The 14,376-nt window shown below is 32.8% G+C and overlaps 2 protein-coding genes across 2 annotated transcripts in view; one reads left to right on the forward strand and one right to left on the reverse strand.

Moving 5' to 3' along the window:
- The window catches only part of LOC106319201 (diacylglycerol kinase 5-like), a 7,688-nt gene extending 4,689 nt beyond the window's left edge, over nt 1-2,999 (reverse strand). The window contains exons 1-7 of the mRNA XM_013757460.1: nt 2,597-2,999; nt 2,381-2,509; nt 2,031-2,116; nt 1,827-1,950; nt 1,699-1,747; nt 967-1,049; nt 790-857 (exon numbers count right to left, since the gene is read on the reverse strand). Of these exons, the coding sequence (XP_013612914.1) occupies nt 790-857; nt 967-1,049; nt 1,699-1,747; nt 1,827-1,950; nt 2,031-2,116; nt 2,381-2,509; nt 2,597-2,917 (860 nt within the window). The 5' untranslated portion in view covers nt 2,918-2,999. The remainder of the gene's footprint in view (nt 1-789; nt 858-966; nt 1,050-1,698; nt 1,748-1,826; nt 1,951-2,030; nt 2,117-2,380; nt 2,510-2,596) is intronic.
- A 4,637-nt stretch (nt 3,000-7,636) lies between these two features.
- Nucleotides 7,637-10,110, forward strand: LOC106316861 (rho guanine nucleotide exchange factor 8-like). The gene is made up of 7 exons (XM_013754730.1): nt 7,637-8,035; nt 8,130-8,243; nt 8,400-8,554; nt 8,634-8,708; nt 8,805-9,077; nt 9,149-9,469; nt 9,625-10,110. The coding sequence occupies exons 1-7, from the start codon at nt 7,783-7,785 to the stop codon at nt 10,003-10,005; spliced, it is 1,572 nt and encodes a 523-aa protein (XP_013610184.1). The 5' UTR covers nt 7,637-7,782; the 3' UTR covers nt 10,006-10,110.
- The last annotated feature ends 4,266 nt before the right edge of the window (nt 10,111-14,376 follow it).

Genomic DNA, 14,376 nt, shown 5'->3' on the forward strand with positions numbered 1-14,376 from the left:
TTTTTGAGAGAAGATGAAATGTTTTGGATGATGAAATGGAGTGAAAATGAGTTGTATTTATAGATGAAAATTACTGTTCATGACCGTTGGAGAAAGGAGAAATTTTGAAAAAATTTCTTTGTGACCGTTGGGGTTAAATCGAGTACACTAAAAATCAGTCTGAAAATATCGTATTAAACGGTCAATCAAATCTATAAAATTTCATAAAAGTAAAAATTATGGCAATGAAATATTTATGTTATGACAACAAATCATGCGACGGCTCAGCCGATCAATGCAGAGTAATAAATAAATTATACGGCGGCTCGGCCGACCAATTAATAATAAACAGAATATAAGGCGGCTCGGCCGACCAATAAATAAATTAAATTACTAGTAAATAATATAGGCGGTATTCCGGCCATTATAACATAATATAAATAATAGTAGAGGCGGTATACCGACCATTATAACAGGGTATAAATGATACAAATAAATTTTACCGAATCGCAGAGTGATCGTGCTGATAACGTGTTATAAAAGAACTGGAATTTATTTGTATCGCAGGAATTTAAATAAGGGCGAAATTTTATACCCGTAGAAAGAAATAATACTGATACAGAGAGAGAATAGAAGAGAAGTGTTTTGAGGTGTGTTTTATAAACGATCGAAACGATCGTTTATATAGAAGAAGAATTCACTGTGCAAATAGTACAGCGGGCCCCACATCTTTTTATATATTCAAACATTTCGGCGCTGCTTTTGTTTACTTTCGTAACATATATATATATGTATTCACATCTTGCTCACCGTGAAGCAGGGTGGAATAGAGAGGCACAAAACCATCCTTGCGTGCAACCAAGCTTTACATACGTACTCTAGCAAAATGGAATGTGAAGCCAATGCTTTTACTTGTTTAATTTTAGTCCTAAAGGGATATATAAATTGAACAAAAATCAGAATCGAAAAACTTCAAGAACAAGGTACCTGATTAACGAGCTGATTCTTAAATTTTTCAGGGTGCAGCTTCCTCTCAGAATGAAACGCATAAGAAACTTGAGCATCCATTCCTGCACACAAAAGGACAATCAAACTTTCAAGGGAATTTGTCTTTGAAAATTGACACGTAGAAATTAGTTTTTTAAATCCCATTATTTGATTTCCATACAGACGAGGGCAAATCTCCAAAATAGCACATTTCTAAGTTTATATCACAAAAATAGCACTAAAAACTAAAATGAATAAAATAACATTTTATCTTTTGAAAATTTTAATTTTTTTATTTTTCAAAATTTGAAATCTTATCCCCAAAACCTCATTTCTCAACTCTAAACACTAAACCCTAAACTCTAAACCCTAAACCATAAACCATAAACTCTAAACCCTAAACCCTAAACCATGAACTCTAAACCCTAAACCCTAAACCCTAAACACTAAATCCTAAACCCTAAACCCTAAACCCTAAATCCTAAATCCTAAATCCTAAACCCCACCCTTTAACTCTAAACCCTAAGTTTGTGACTTTTGATAAAACATTAAGTGCTATTTTTGTGACTTTTGATCTTGAGTGCTAGTTTGGGAACAAAAAACTTGATTTAGTGTTATTTTTATCTTTTTCTCTGCATACAATCCAATATAATAATTAGTATAGTAAGAAATGAGTGCTAGCACATCAGCCATCAGTAAGAGAAACCTATCTGCCAAACAAAAAATTCTCACCGAGGCTAAAGTAATTCCAGAATCCCCCGCGAAATGTGTGGTAACCTTCCTGGAAAGAGTAAAGGATAATATCCATAATAAGAGAAAATTGAGTCAGAATTATCCTTCCTGGTAGAAATGTTATGTACCATATTTAGTTCATCTGTTGAAGAGACACGGTGAAATGCATGAAGAGAATGTGGTAACTCAAGAGGTGCAAGAGGATCACAAGGGCCTTCTTTAGGAGTCTTCATCCTCATAACTATGTGCCAACTTAAAGTAGACAAAATGTATTCACCAGTTATTCCAGAATTATTTAAAAAAAGAAAAAGGAAAAAGAGATATGTATATACTTGTCAATCTTCATCTCTTTGGCCTTGAGCACTTGATCCAAAAACAACTCCACTGAAGCTGTATCAGTTCCTGGATTTTTCTTTCCCTGAAGAGAGCAAGCAAAACAAGGATTGAGATTGAAACCCTTGTCATATAGTCAAGCCGGCCCTGAGATTTAAGGGTAATAGGCTGTTTTTGGGTAATAGGCGATTTACTAAATGATTTTACAAATTTGGGGTCTAAATTTTTTTTTTTTTGTAAGTCTATGTAATTTTCTTCAAATTTTTTTATAGCCTACTACCAATGTTTCATTCAGCTTTGCTGGGATATAGTAAAGAAACATAATCTGAGGAGTGTAGTGTACACGCACCCATCCAAATGCAAAGGGAAGGTTATTTCCTGTACCCAAAGGAACGGTGGCAACAGGAGGAGGATGTGATAATTTAAGGTCACATACAACTCCAAGTAGCCACCCAGCAGTTCCATCACCTCCTGCCACCTATAAAGATAGCAATGCAACCAATTATAAGCACAAAATGGTGAAAAAAAGAGAGTGTTGTAATTATATAAAACAACTCCTCCTCACAATAATTTTTAACTTGTCCCGAATGTGACGAGCGAGATCATCTTCCTTTAGCCTCTCGAGGTTGAGATAGATTCTGCGGAGCACCTTGTCCGGGGTCTCTACACCAAGATCAAAGACCTGCTTCTCATTAAGAAGAGACCGATACGTGAGGAGGAGCTCCCCACCCAGCTGACCGCCGCTTTTGGAGTTGACGAAGACAAGGACGGGACTCTCAGGTGGAGCGATGGTCAGTGCCGGAGCCTCCGATTCGGGTGAGAGGACGTAAGAAGGGATGTAGAAGTGCTTTACAGATTCTGATAAACTCTCGTAGCTGTTATCCATGGAAGAAGAGAGGAAGGAGGAATCGGGATCAGGAAAAAGTTATGATGATGAGTCGTAATTCGAAATGTCTTGTTTATTAATCATTATTATTATTATAAAAAGGGATCCATGGGAATACCTGCGAGATGTCTGCGGAGCAGTTGGCCCCTTTTTTTTTCTGACGCGGACTGAGTCTTGCCCCGCGTTAGTCGTCACTATCCATTTCCCTTGTTAGACTATCTACTATCATAAAATTATTCTAACACCCTATTTTTCTCTTTTTAATACTCCAGGTCATCTTCTCTTTTTTCCGCATACTTATTTAATATCCACTTCATTTTGTTTAATAAAATTCAACACCTTACTCCACTATTTCCAATTCATCTTTTTTTTATATATTTTATAATTTAATAACTATTTATTAAGTAATAATTTTGAATGTAATTAACTTAAATAATTTAAATGACATATTTTAATAATTTTTATTATTTAATATTTTAAAAAAATATATAATATAAAACATGATATTATTAAAATAAATAAAATAACGAAATTTCAAATTCACATGATATAACATACAAAACAACAAATAAAAACACACAACTTATTTGGTACAATAAACTCAAATAAAAACATACAACTTATTTGGTACAATAAGAATAATCACACACGACAATTTTAAGATTTAAATCACGAAACAATCATTATTGTGATCCATTTAACTAAAAAAAGAAGTTTAAACACAAAAAAGGAAATTTGCTTGGAGACTAATAGAAAATTTATCTGAAATTGGCATTTTTTTTTCTGTATCTAAATGAAACAAACCTATACTCTATTTATAGACCATAAAAAAAATATGAATTTTGATATAAATTTTAATATAAAAAAAATTCTTATTACAAAATAATTGAGTTACAATGATTTGGGGAGAAAAAAATCTCCAAAACTTAAAATAGCCAATAGGATGAGAATAATTCTTTTTACAAGATAAGGTTTTCGACATGTGATCACTCTCTTCCTTTGTCTTCTTCTTAAATTTTGACATGTGTATTTGTGGGTCTGATTCAACTCCAATTAATCCACGTCTGATTTTTTGAAAATTAAACTACTCCATTGTGGAGTTCAACGCGTTGAATTTTTTATTCAACTATCTCAATGCTCCTAGTCTTATAAGTATGAGCAGGATTCACTTAAATGGGCCTGTATATTTTGGGCCCTCAACCTCAGGTATTTCATTATCCGGATGGTAAACCGTACGGACAAGTGAGTATATTTGACATATGATTTGACTAGTACTAGGTGTTTTCTTCCGACATAGATTCTTCTTATTTTAACAGAAAATTAGATTTTAATCTGCAAGTGCGAATATTTTTTTTCTTTTTATAAATGTATTTGATATTATTACAAATATTTTAAATGTATAATTTCTATTTTAGTATTATATATTGTGTAACTCTATAGTATTATTGTTTATATTTCTTATTCGACATTATTAATATACTAGTATGATCTCTCGTGCTCTGCATAGGCATTTTCAATATGGAATCAAAATGAATATAAATATGAAATAATTTTTCTTTTCCATAACAATAAAACACTATTAGATATGAAAATTCAAGGAAAGCATCTCAAAAATACAACTAAAATATTAATATTATTTTGTAGATAGTTGACGTCTTTTTATTCTTCTCATGTATATTTTTATTTTTATTACTCTTTTTCATTTTTAATGTTATATTTATTTCGAAAGTTTTATTTATGAAAAAATCTAAAACAATAGTAATATTATATAAGAAAATAAAAACAAAAGTGTTTGTTGATCCGAAATTAATTTCTATAAAACATTTTTTGGTGTAATAAGATTATAAAACATCTAAAAATAAGAAAAACCAACCTCAGGTTTGGTTTGATCTAAAGAGTAAAATGAGTCTTCGTTTCTACCTCCGTTTTTTAATTTCCATTTTGCATTCTAGTTCATCCCTCATCTTTTGCTTGTAGTCCTTCTCAAATTTATTCAGAGTCTTGTAAATCTGCTTTAAGATGAGCTTTCCTTACTTTAATTATCATCACCACAGCCAATAAAAATTTCGTAGAAAATTGATAATTAGTTTAGTCTATTTAAGAGTTTGGAAATATTTAGTCTCACTAACCTTGATTTTGATCTTCATCTGTCAACCTTTCACTAAGCTTCACCATAAAAAATTGTGTTTTTTCTTAATCCGAAAAAAATAATTCTCTCGAAGAGTATCTTGAGAAGCCATTGAACTGTATGGTTAGAAATTAAAATTTCACCGCTCTTTTACAGGAAGGATCGATGTAACAATTACATTGAATGCATGTAAAGATGAACTTTCTCAAAAAAAAATTTTTTGCATGTGCAGATGAAGTTATAGCGTCAGATGAAGTTATAGCGTCGTAAGTCAAACCCTCTACAGAAAGAGTAACAGTTTTGAAATCGTGTGTGTGATCATGAAATAGTGGGACAAATATTAGGGATTTTCGTGTTAACTAAATTTTAATTTATAGCTGTTTATCTGTATTTAAGTTTTTTCTGTATTTTCATTTTTTTAAACATATTCCATGTGTTAAAATTTTGTTGGTCAAGTGACTTGTGCTTTAGTATATAAGGGATAATGAATTGTATAATACATTTTAATTTATTATTAATTTTTATTACTTACTAATATATTTTTGAGTTAGGTACAGTAAAATAACAATGTGAAATAATCAAATAGATAAACTCATTCAAAATATGTTTTTTCTTTAGTTTATACATTTTGTGATAATACTTTTTTAAACTTTATTTATTTATTTAATAGAAAAGAAATATGTTCAAGATAATTTATATTTACATGTTGTGTTTAAAAAATGGGAATATACTTTAACATATATTATTTTATTATTTTACGGGATTTTTATGTAAAAACACTGTTTTGTTTAAATAATATAGCTCTATTATTTTAGTAAATTTTATACATAGTAGTTAGCATCTATCGTATTATTTTAGTAAGTTTTGATATAGGATGTTTTTTGGATGTTATGATATAAAGCTTCTTTTTATTTTTAATTAAGATTTCAAAATATTATATTGCTTTAATTTTTACAACATATATAGTTTGTTTTTCGTGGCACATTTCAAAAACTTATTCTTTATTATCTATGGTTTTATCGTTTGTAAATTTGAAATATTATCAGTTTTATCTTGAATATATATTTTCAAAATTTATATTTTGTCAAGAAAACTTTGAAAAATTACATTACTATTTTTAGGTTTTGAAGATTACATGTATTTTGAAATTGTTTTTGTTACTACATTAATATATTATTTTATTAAAGATATTTAAATTTTGGGTAGTATTTTCTAAAATTTTCTTAACAGATTTTGTTATAATTAAAATAAAAAAATGTAATTAAAATTTGATTTGCCATTAATATTTTAAATGTGTTACTAATATTTCATAGTTTTCTAATAACATATTTTTAAATAGTATATGAGCTAAAAGTTATTATATACTATTATATTTTTATATGTAAAAATTATATTGTTGAGAGTTTCAAAAAAAAAAAAAAAAATTATATAGTTGTAGATATAAAAGTTTAACCTATGTTAATAAATTTATTTTTGTATAATATTATTATGTAGTTGACGAATTTTAACCCATTTTAATTATGAGTGATAATTTATTTAAATGAAACAATTTTAAGAAATAAAATTTGCTAATTTACCTATTTAATATAATATTGTCATATTTAATTCCCATAGAACTTCTATTTTTATTTAATACAAAATATAATTATAGAATTTATAAAAAATAGTATATAAATTTTATTTTCTTGTTTTATAATAAAATTGTAGTTAACATTGATTTATAATAACATTATATTACTAATTACGAAATTAATTGATATGTTATTTTATAAAAATATGTAAATTTTTAATTAAGATATTGTTAGATTCTTTCTCAACAGATTTTTGTTATAATTAAAAAAATAATTCAAATTTATAGTTGACTCATTATTAATGTAAATAATCAAATATGTCATATTAACAAAAATTTCAACTGGTACTAATATGACTTGTTAATGGTAGATAAAAAATATGACTATAAATTAATAAATTAGATTTTAATTTACACTGTGACATTATTATTTTCTGTTTTAACTATATCAGATTGAAAAAAAATATCATAAATGTAATTTTTTTTTAGTTTTATTCCTTTTGATTTGGTTTAACAGTTTCATTTTGATTTTATTTAAATTTTAGTAGAGTTATGATTACATTTTATAAAAAAATAAAATTTTATTTATCATTATATTATATTTAGTGATTATTTATTTTAAATATGTTTTATCACCTAGTTTTAAATATGTATATATTTAGATATATAAATTCAAATAATATAAAGTTCATGTGCCATCACATAATAATAATTTTAAATATAACACTCTATTATTTATTATTTTTAAATAATTACATTTGGACATTATTACTTTTACCTATTTCCGTCCTTTGTGGAACTTTATAAAATTGAATCAGTTGTGGATTTTTATTGTCGTTTCCGTGCTTCGTGGAACTTTTACCACAAACCATCAATTTATTTCTAACAGGAAAGAGAAGAAAACGAATCCTAAAAGCTAGCTTCCTAAATTTTGATCTATTTTTAATTTCTTATTTGAAATGTTTTTAATCCTTAGATCCAAAACAGAAATTTGTTGTTAAGAATTTAGTTTCACTTTAAAACCAAAAAAAAGACTTTTTATTATGCTTTTAACAAAAACCTTGCAATACTTTTGTAAAAGCTGTATCATCTTGAGATCAGCTGGATTTTAAAGGCAAAAAAGGTTTTAACTTGTGGGGCAAGAAAACAAGCGAACGTGGTTGTACCATGGTTGCAGTGTTGGAAAGAGGACTAAGCGCTTCCAAATCATTCAATATTAAAAGAATGTTTCATTCATTGTCTACAAGACAACAACAACCTCAAACCCTTGTCGTGGAGAACGGTGATTCTCATCTTGTCGAATCCAAGACACCTGAAAGCCAAAACTCCGACTGCTTCACAGAAAGCCCCGTTGAAAGCATGCCTCCCATGATTTCCCCTCTTACTCGGCCCGGAAAACGACCCGAGAGACAACAAGCAGGTTAGTCGTCTAAGAGTTTTGGGGCCCAAAGACAACGTCTCCCCTAAAAAAAAATTTCCATGAGAGAATCTCTAGTAATGACAAATTATTGCAGATACTGAATTAAAGGACAGGTTTGCGAAACTACTTCTTGGAGAAGATATGTCGGGTGGTGGAAAAGGCGTATCTTCTGCTCTTGCTCTTTCCAACGCCATCACAAATCTTGCTGGTAACTAAATATTTTTCTTTTAACTTTTCTCGTTTCATAAACAAGATTTGTCAGCAAAAAGAAAAAAAGTAAAACAATTTTTTTTTAAAAATAAAAAAAGGTAAGATTTTTAATTGATCTCTTAAATTATTCTAATGATGGTATGATCGTTCTCAGCGTCCTTATTCGGGGAACAGACAAAGCTGCAACCGATGCCACAAGATAGACAAGCGAGGTGGAAGAAAGAAATTGAATGGTTGTTGTCTGTGACCGATCATATCGTCGAGTTTGTTCCTTCTCAACAAACGAGCAAAGATGGAGTCTGCACCGAGGTTCGAATCTTCCCAATGGACGTATATCACTTTATACCTCCTTAGGTAGATTTATAATGTTTTATTTTATTTTATGAAGATTATGGTGACAAGACAAAGAGGTGATCTTCTCATGAACATCCCAGCCCTTCGAAAACTAGACGCCATGCTAATCGTAAGTGTTTCCATTTGTTATATTAAACCTCTCTATTTTTATTACCCAAAAAAATAAAAAACTGTGATGGATTAATGGTGATGAAAACATGTTCAGGATACACTAGACAATTTCAGAGGACACAACGAGTTTTATTATGTGTCGAGAGATTCAGAAGAAGGGAAACAAGCAAGTAATGCTAGGTCAAACGACAAATGGTGGCTCCCTCCAGTGAAAGTTCCTCCCGGCGGTTTATCTGAACCGGCTCGGAAAATGCTTTACTTCCAAAAGGATTCAGTCACACAGGTCCAAAAAGCGGCAATGGCTATTAATGCTCAAGTCCTCTCTGAAATGGCAATACCTGAGAGCTACATCGACTCGCTCCCAAAGGTAAACCAATCACTGATTGAATATTTCATTTCTCCCTTTGTTGTAAGCTTTGATTTTCTTTGTGTTGACAGAACGGGAGATCAAGCCTTGGGGATTCGATCTACAAGAGCATAACAGAGGAGTGGTTTGATCCAGCGCAGTTCTTGTCGATGCTGGACTTGTCGACAGAGCACAAAGTGTTGGATTTGAAGAACAGGATTGAGGCATCTGTTGTTATTTGGAAGAGGAAACTTCACTTAAAGGACAACAAATCTTCCTGGGGATCAGCAGTTAGCTTGGGGAAAAGAGAATTGTTTGAAGAGAGAGCAGAGACGATCTTGATCTTACTCAAGCAGAAATTTCCCGGTCTTCCTCAATCTTCCCTTGACATCTCTAAAATTCAATTTAACAAGGTAAAATGCAAATAAATGTATTAGCTAATTAGTCCTTAATTATGAGATTGAGCCCTCATCTATTGTAGATGACTTGGATGACAAGAAATAACTCATAATTTATTCAGTTATAAACAAAAGATAATCCAAACTATTGAGTGGTTAAATGAATACAGGACGTTGGACAAGCGGTGTTGGAGAGTTACTCGAGGATTCTTGAGAGCTTGGCTTACACGGTGATGTCAAGGATAGAAGATGTTCTTTATACAGATTCTTTGGCACAAAAGCAAGCTTTATTGGCTGAAGCGACATCAGACGCTGGGAGAACAAGTGAGACGGATTCAGAGTCAGCAGGATCTTCTCACTCGGGAGAAGAAACCGAGAAGCTTGACCCACACTACTCCAAAACCTTGTTGGATTTCATGGGTTGGAGCGACAATAGTTCTAAAGGCGGCGATAAACCTACCAAATCCCCATCTCTTACGCCAAAAAAACTCTCCTACTTGGAGAAGTTAGAGAATTTCAACGGTTTTAGAAGCCCTAAAGATAGACATTAATCATGAAAATCCATGTGTCGTGGTAAATTCACAAAAGACATAAGAGTTTAGCTAGGGAAAAGGAATGGAAAGAGAGTAGTAAATGAATTATTCACACCCCCTTCCTTCCGGCTTTCTTCCTCGGATAGGGAATTCTTTATCTTAAAAGGTTTAAAATCTTTTTAAAAAAAAAGATAACTCTATGTCAATAGGACATGTTGTTGTTTCAAAATATTTCAATGCCGTATTTGTTGTTTTTGACTTCCAAAATAGTTGATATTTATTACGTTTATTTATGGTGTTAATCATGCCCATAAGATGGCAAACAGTATGTCTATCTAAAGGTTCACCTAAAACTTACAAGTTTGAGTTTTATCGGACAAGAACTGCATTTCTCCACAAGGCATGTCGAATAAGGAGAGCTCGGTCCAAGTGTTCGGCCCACTAAGCTTGGCTAAGTTGATCACTCAGGTTTTAATCCGATAAACTACTGGAAATGCACAATAAATTATGCAATAATAATATGGTTCGAATCCACAAAGACCAGATAAACACTTTAATTCTCAGTTCGAATCAAGTTAGAAGATACAGAGATTTGTTTGTAGAGAAGCTAAATAATGAAATGAATAAAGAGTAATGTATACTATAAGAGAAAAGCCTAGGCATCAGTTCATCAAACCATACACCTATCAAAATAGTGTATCCAAGGTCAAGGAACCCACAAGGACATGTTCCAAGGCTATGACACCAATAGAAAGAGTGTTTAAGTCAAAAAAGATCCTCAAAGACACAATGGATCCAGGAGATACACTCAGACTGGAACCAAAAGTAGCCATCATTCAACAAAGCTCCAATCTATGATGCAGGGGGACGTGATTTTGGTTGATGTTCCCATACCGGAAACGTCCTGGGGACAGAAACACCATCGAAACGTTACTGGACATCTTGAGGATGCGATGCATGCGATAATTGATCTAAGGATGTTTTGAAATGGATTTTCTTCAAATTATAGTATTTTAATCTAATTCACTGACCTTTTATTCAAAAGAAAATTTGAAAGAAATTTTTTTTTTAACATAGATGCTAACAACATGTCCTAATGACATATAGAGTTAATTAGAGTTGTTAGAGTTTTAAACCATTTACCAGATAAAATTTTTTTTGATAATAACTTTATAATGATTATTTTTATTATTATTATTTAAAATATTATTCTAAAGTGATTTTTATGTTAAGATTTGTTTTGTGATTCTTTTATTTTGTCAATCCCCTATATATTATTTGAAAAGCATTACAACTTCTTTTTGTAGCCACGTGTCATCACTAGAGGATGATTCTTAGGCGTGGGCAATCGGGTGACCATTCGGGTTCGGGTCGGTTCTAATCGGGTTTCGGTTTTTCAGGTTTACAAAAATCAGCCCCAATCGGGTATTATAAAGTTCGGTTCGGTCTCGGTTCGGGTTCTGTCGGGTTCGGGTCGGATTCTGTAGCACATCCTAAACCCGGTTAAACCCATTTACTTTTCGGGTTCGGTTCTAAACCGGGTTTCGGTTATCCAAACTACTAATACTACCCAAAGTACCTATCCCTATCCGAAAAATGAACCTGTTATCTTGTTTCATGAAACACTTATAGACATAAACTAAAACACACTTCAAAAAAATCAATCAAAGCATGCATTACACAAACACAAGTAATGGTGACGAAGAGTCTATAAGTGTTTCTTCTTTAAGCAACACAAGTTATTTACACAACTATCTCCAAATGAGGACGAAGACTAGAACAAATAATCAACAGAACAGTTGCAATGGTGAAAATAAAACATAAAAGAACCTTTATTAAACTTCAAAAGAAAGCAAACTTGTTCATAATGAACCTTAAAAGCAACACTCGAAACAGAGTACATCTCTAATGAGATCAAAGTTGAAATAAAAAGCAAAGCCAACACCAAAACAGAAACAAAAAAACTTCCAAATTCCAAAGCAATCTTCAGTCTTCAATCCTCACAGTCCCAAACTCTGAAGCGACAAACAAAAGCTTGGGTAAGTACACCAACAATCAAATGAAATGTTAAGAGAAACTAAGATAAACAATACATACCTTTCTCAAGCTTGTCTAGCTGCTCAATTTCAGCTAAAATCTGCTCATTTGTTTGGACTTTCTCAGAGAACTTAATATCAGCTTTCAGCCACTGCTCACTGCACATCAGAACCTCGATCAAGTAATGGGTTAAACAACTCCTATATTGTTCCAAGATTCTACCACTTGTGCTATAAGCACTTTCCGAAGCCACTGATGAAACCTGCATCACAAGTAAATCCTCAACTCAGCTAAGCACTCTAAAACAAAAACAAAAAATTCACTAGCAACGTAAGAACAAAAGTAATGAAACATGCATCGCAAATAAATCCCTCGCCATCTCTGCTAGCACAGGAAACTTCATTTTGTGAACCTTCCACCAACCAAGTATGTCAAACTCGAATCCCATCATAAGCTTTTGATTCTCAACTGGTTCCTTTAAGTACATCTCCAGCTCATCCCTTGGCTCATTTCCTGAATCAGCAACAAGATTCTTGTACTCGGAGTCCATTCTCAAATACCCAAAGTCTTCAACAACCAACTTGAGCCTATCCAAATGATCTTGACTCTCCTGAACAGCCACAGTCTCAGTCTGCTTCGCCTGAGATGATTCACTATTAGCCCCTTTGAACCGGCTAGAATACTCGTTGAACATCCTTGTAAGGAGTTCAAGCACAGAGTCACTCATTTCTTTGGCTTCTGTACTGTCTTTTCCATACAGTGTCTCAAAACAGAAGCTTGGGTAAGTCATCTTCTTCCTGGGATCGAGTACTGCTGCAAGAATCAACATCCGGTTCACATTCTTCATGCCATCCCAATACTTCAAGAACTTCTGCAACATGTCTTCAGCTTTCAACTTCAAATCCAAGTCAAAGTTGCAAGCCAATGCATTGAGATTCCTCTCAATTGTCACAATCTCACCATAGCATTTGTAGGAGTTCACCTTTGAGGAAGCTGAGACAACTAAAGTGCTATTATAAAAGATGACCAGGAACCTCCTTAGCTTCTCCACAGCATTCCAGTCACTAAGACCAGGCGGTCCACACCTCTTTACACCATTTTCTACTTCTAAAAAGTAGTCATTGTACAGTCTATCCTCTGCTTCCATCCTATCAAACGCCACTCTGAACTGCAAGGCTCTTGATAACATGAGAAAGGTTGAATTCCACCTAGTCTTAACATCCATCGGGAGACTTCCTCGTGTCATCTTTCCAGTAGTAACCCTTTGGTCAAAGGCGTTTAACCTATTGGTAGAAGACCGGACATACTGGACTGCATTGCGGATTGCCAACACATTTTCTCCTAAATCACCTAGACCCTCCCTAGCTATCAAGTTGATAATGTGTGCACAACACCTCATATGAAGAAAGTTACCATCTAAGACCAAAGCATCAGGCGAGACTGACCTAAACTGACTATGGAAACGCCTAAGAGCAGAGGTGTTAGCAGTGGCATTGTCTACCGTAATGCAAAACAGTTTCTCAATTCCCCAGTCAGCTAAGCACTCTAAAAGAACTGTGGAAATCGTCTGACCTTTATGATCCATGACCAGTTTGAAACCAAGGATGATCTTCTTCAGCTGCCAAGTCGGGTCAACAAAATGTGCAGTTACAACCATGTAACTTGCACCTGCAATTTTTTTTTTAAAACAATGCTATTAGTATAAATAAAAATGAGATTGTTTTCAGTGTTCAGAAAAGAAAAAAACTTACCTGTCACTTGAGAAACCCAAATGTCAGTAGTGAGGGAAACTCTTTGTTTGTTAGTGTGCAAATAATTCTTCAATGCCTCTTTCTTCTTCAGAAACATCTCCACAATGTCTCTAGTGGCAGTTCGCCTTGAATGAGGTTTGTAAAGGTTCACCTTCACGGAAAAAAAATTGACATTAGTTTCATAAATCAGAGAAATAATGTACAATTCAACACTTTACCGTATTGCAGAAATACTTCCATCCTGTACTGTTTACGAAAGACAGAGGCAACTCAGCTAACACCAATAGCTCATTCGTAGCTTCTCTGACAACTTTCTCAGGTACCTTTGATGGCTTCAAACTCCCTTCATCATCGATGGAAGTTTGACTCTTTCCTTTGCTGATTAAGTGCGCCTGGTACTCTTTGCAGATGAGCAGGTGCTTCTGGAGATTGGAAGTTCCTGATTTTGTTGCACATGAAAACACCTTCTGGCAGTAGTGGCAAATGCACCTGTCACGGCTCTGCTTTGTCTTGGTGTAATGATTCCAAACATCTGATCTTGGCACAACAACTTTTTTCACCTTTTTTGCCTCAGGACTTTCTTCGCAAGGTGTACATGTCT

The sequence above is a fragment of the Brassica oleracea genome, chromosome C9 (genome assembly GCF_000695525.1).
Source record: "Brassica oleracea var. oleracea cultivar TO1000 chromosome C9, BOL, whole genome shotgun sequence".
Classification (NCBI taxonomy): domain Eukaryota; kingdom Viridiplantae; phylum Streptophyta; class Magnoliopsida; order Brassicales; family Brassicaceae; genus Brassica; species Brassica oleracea.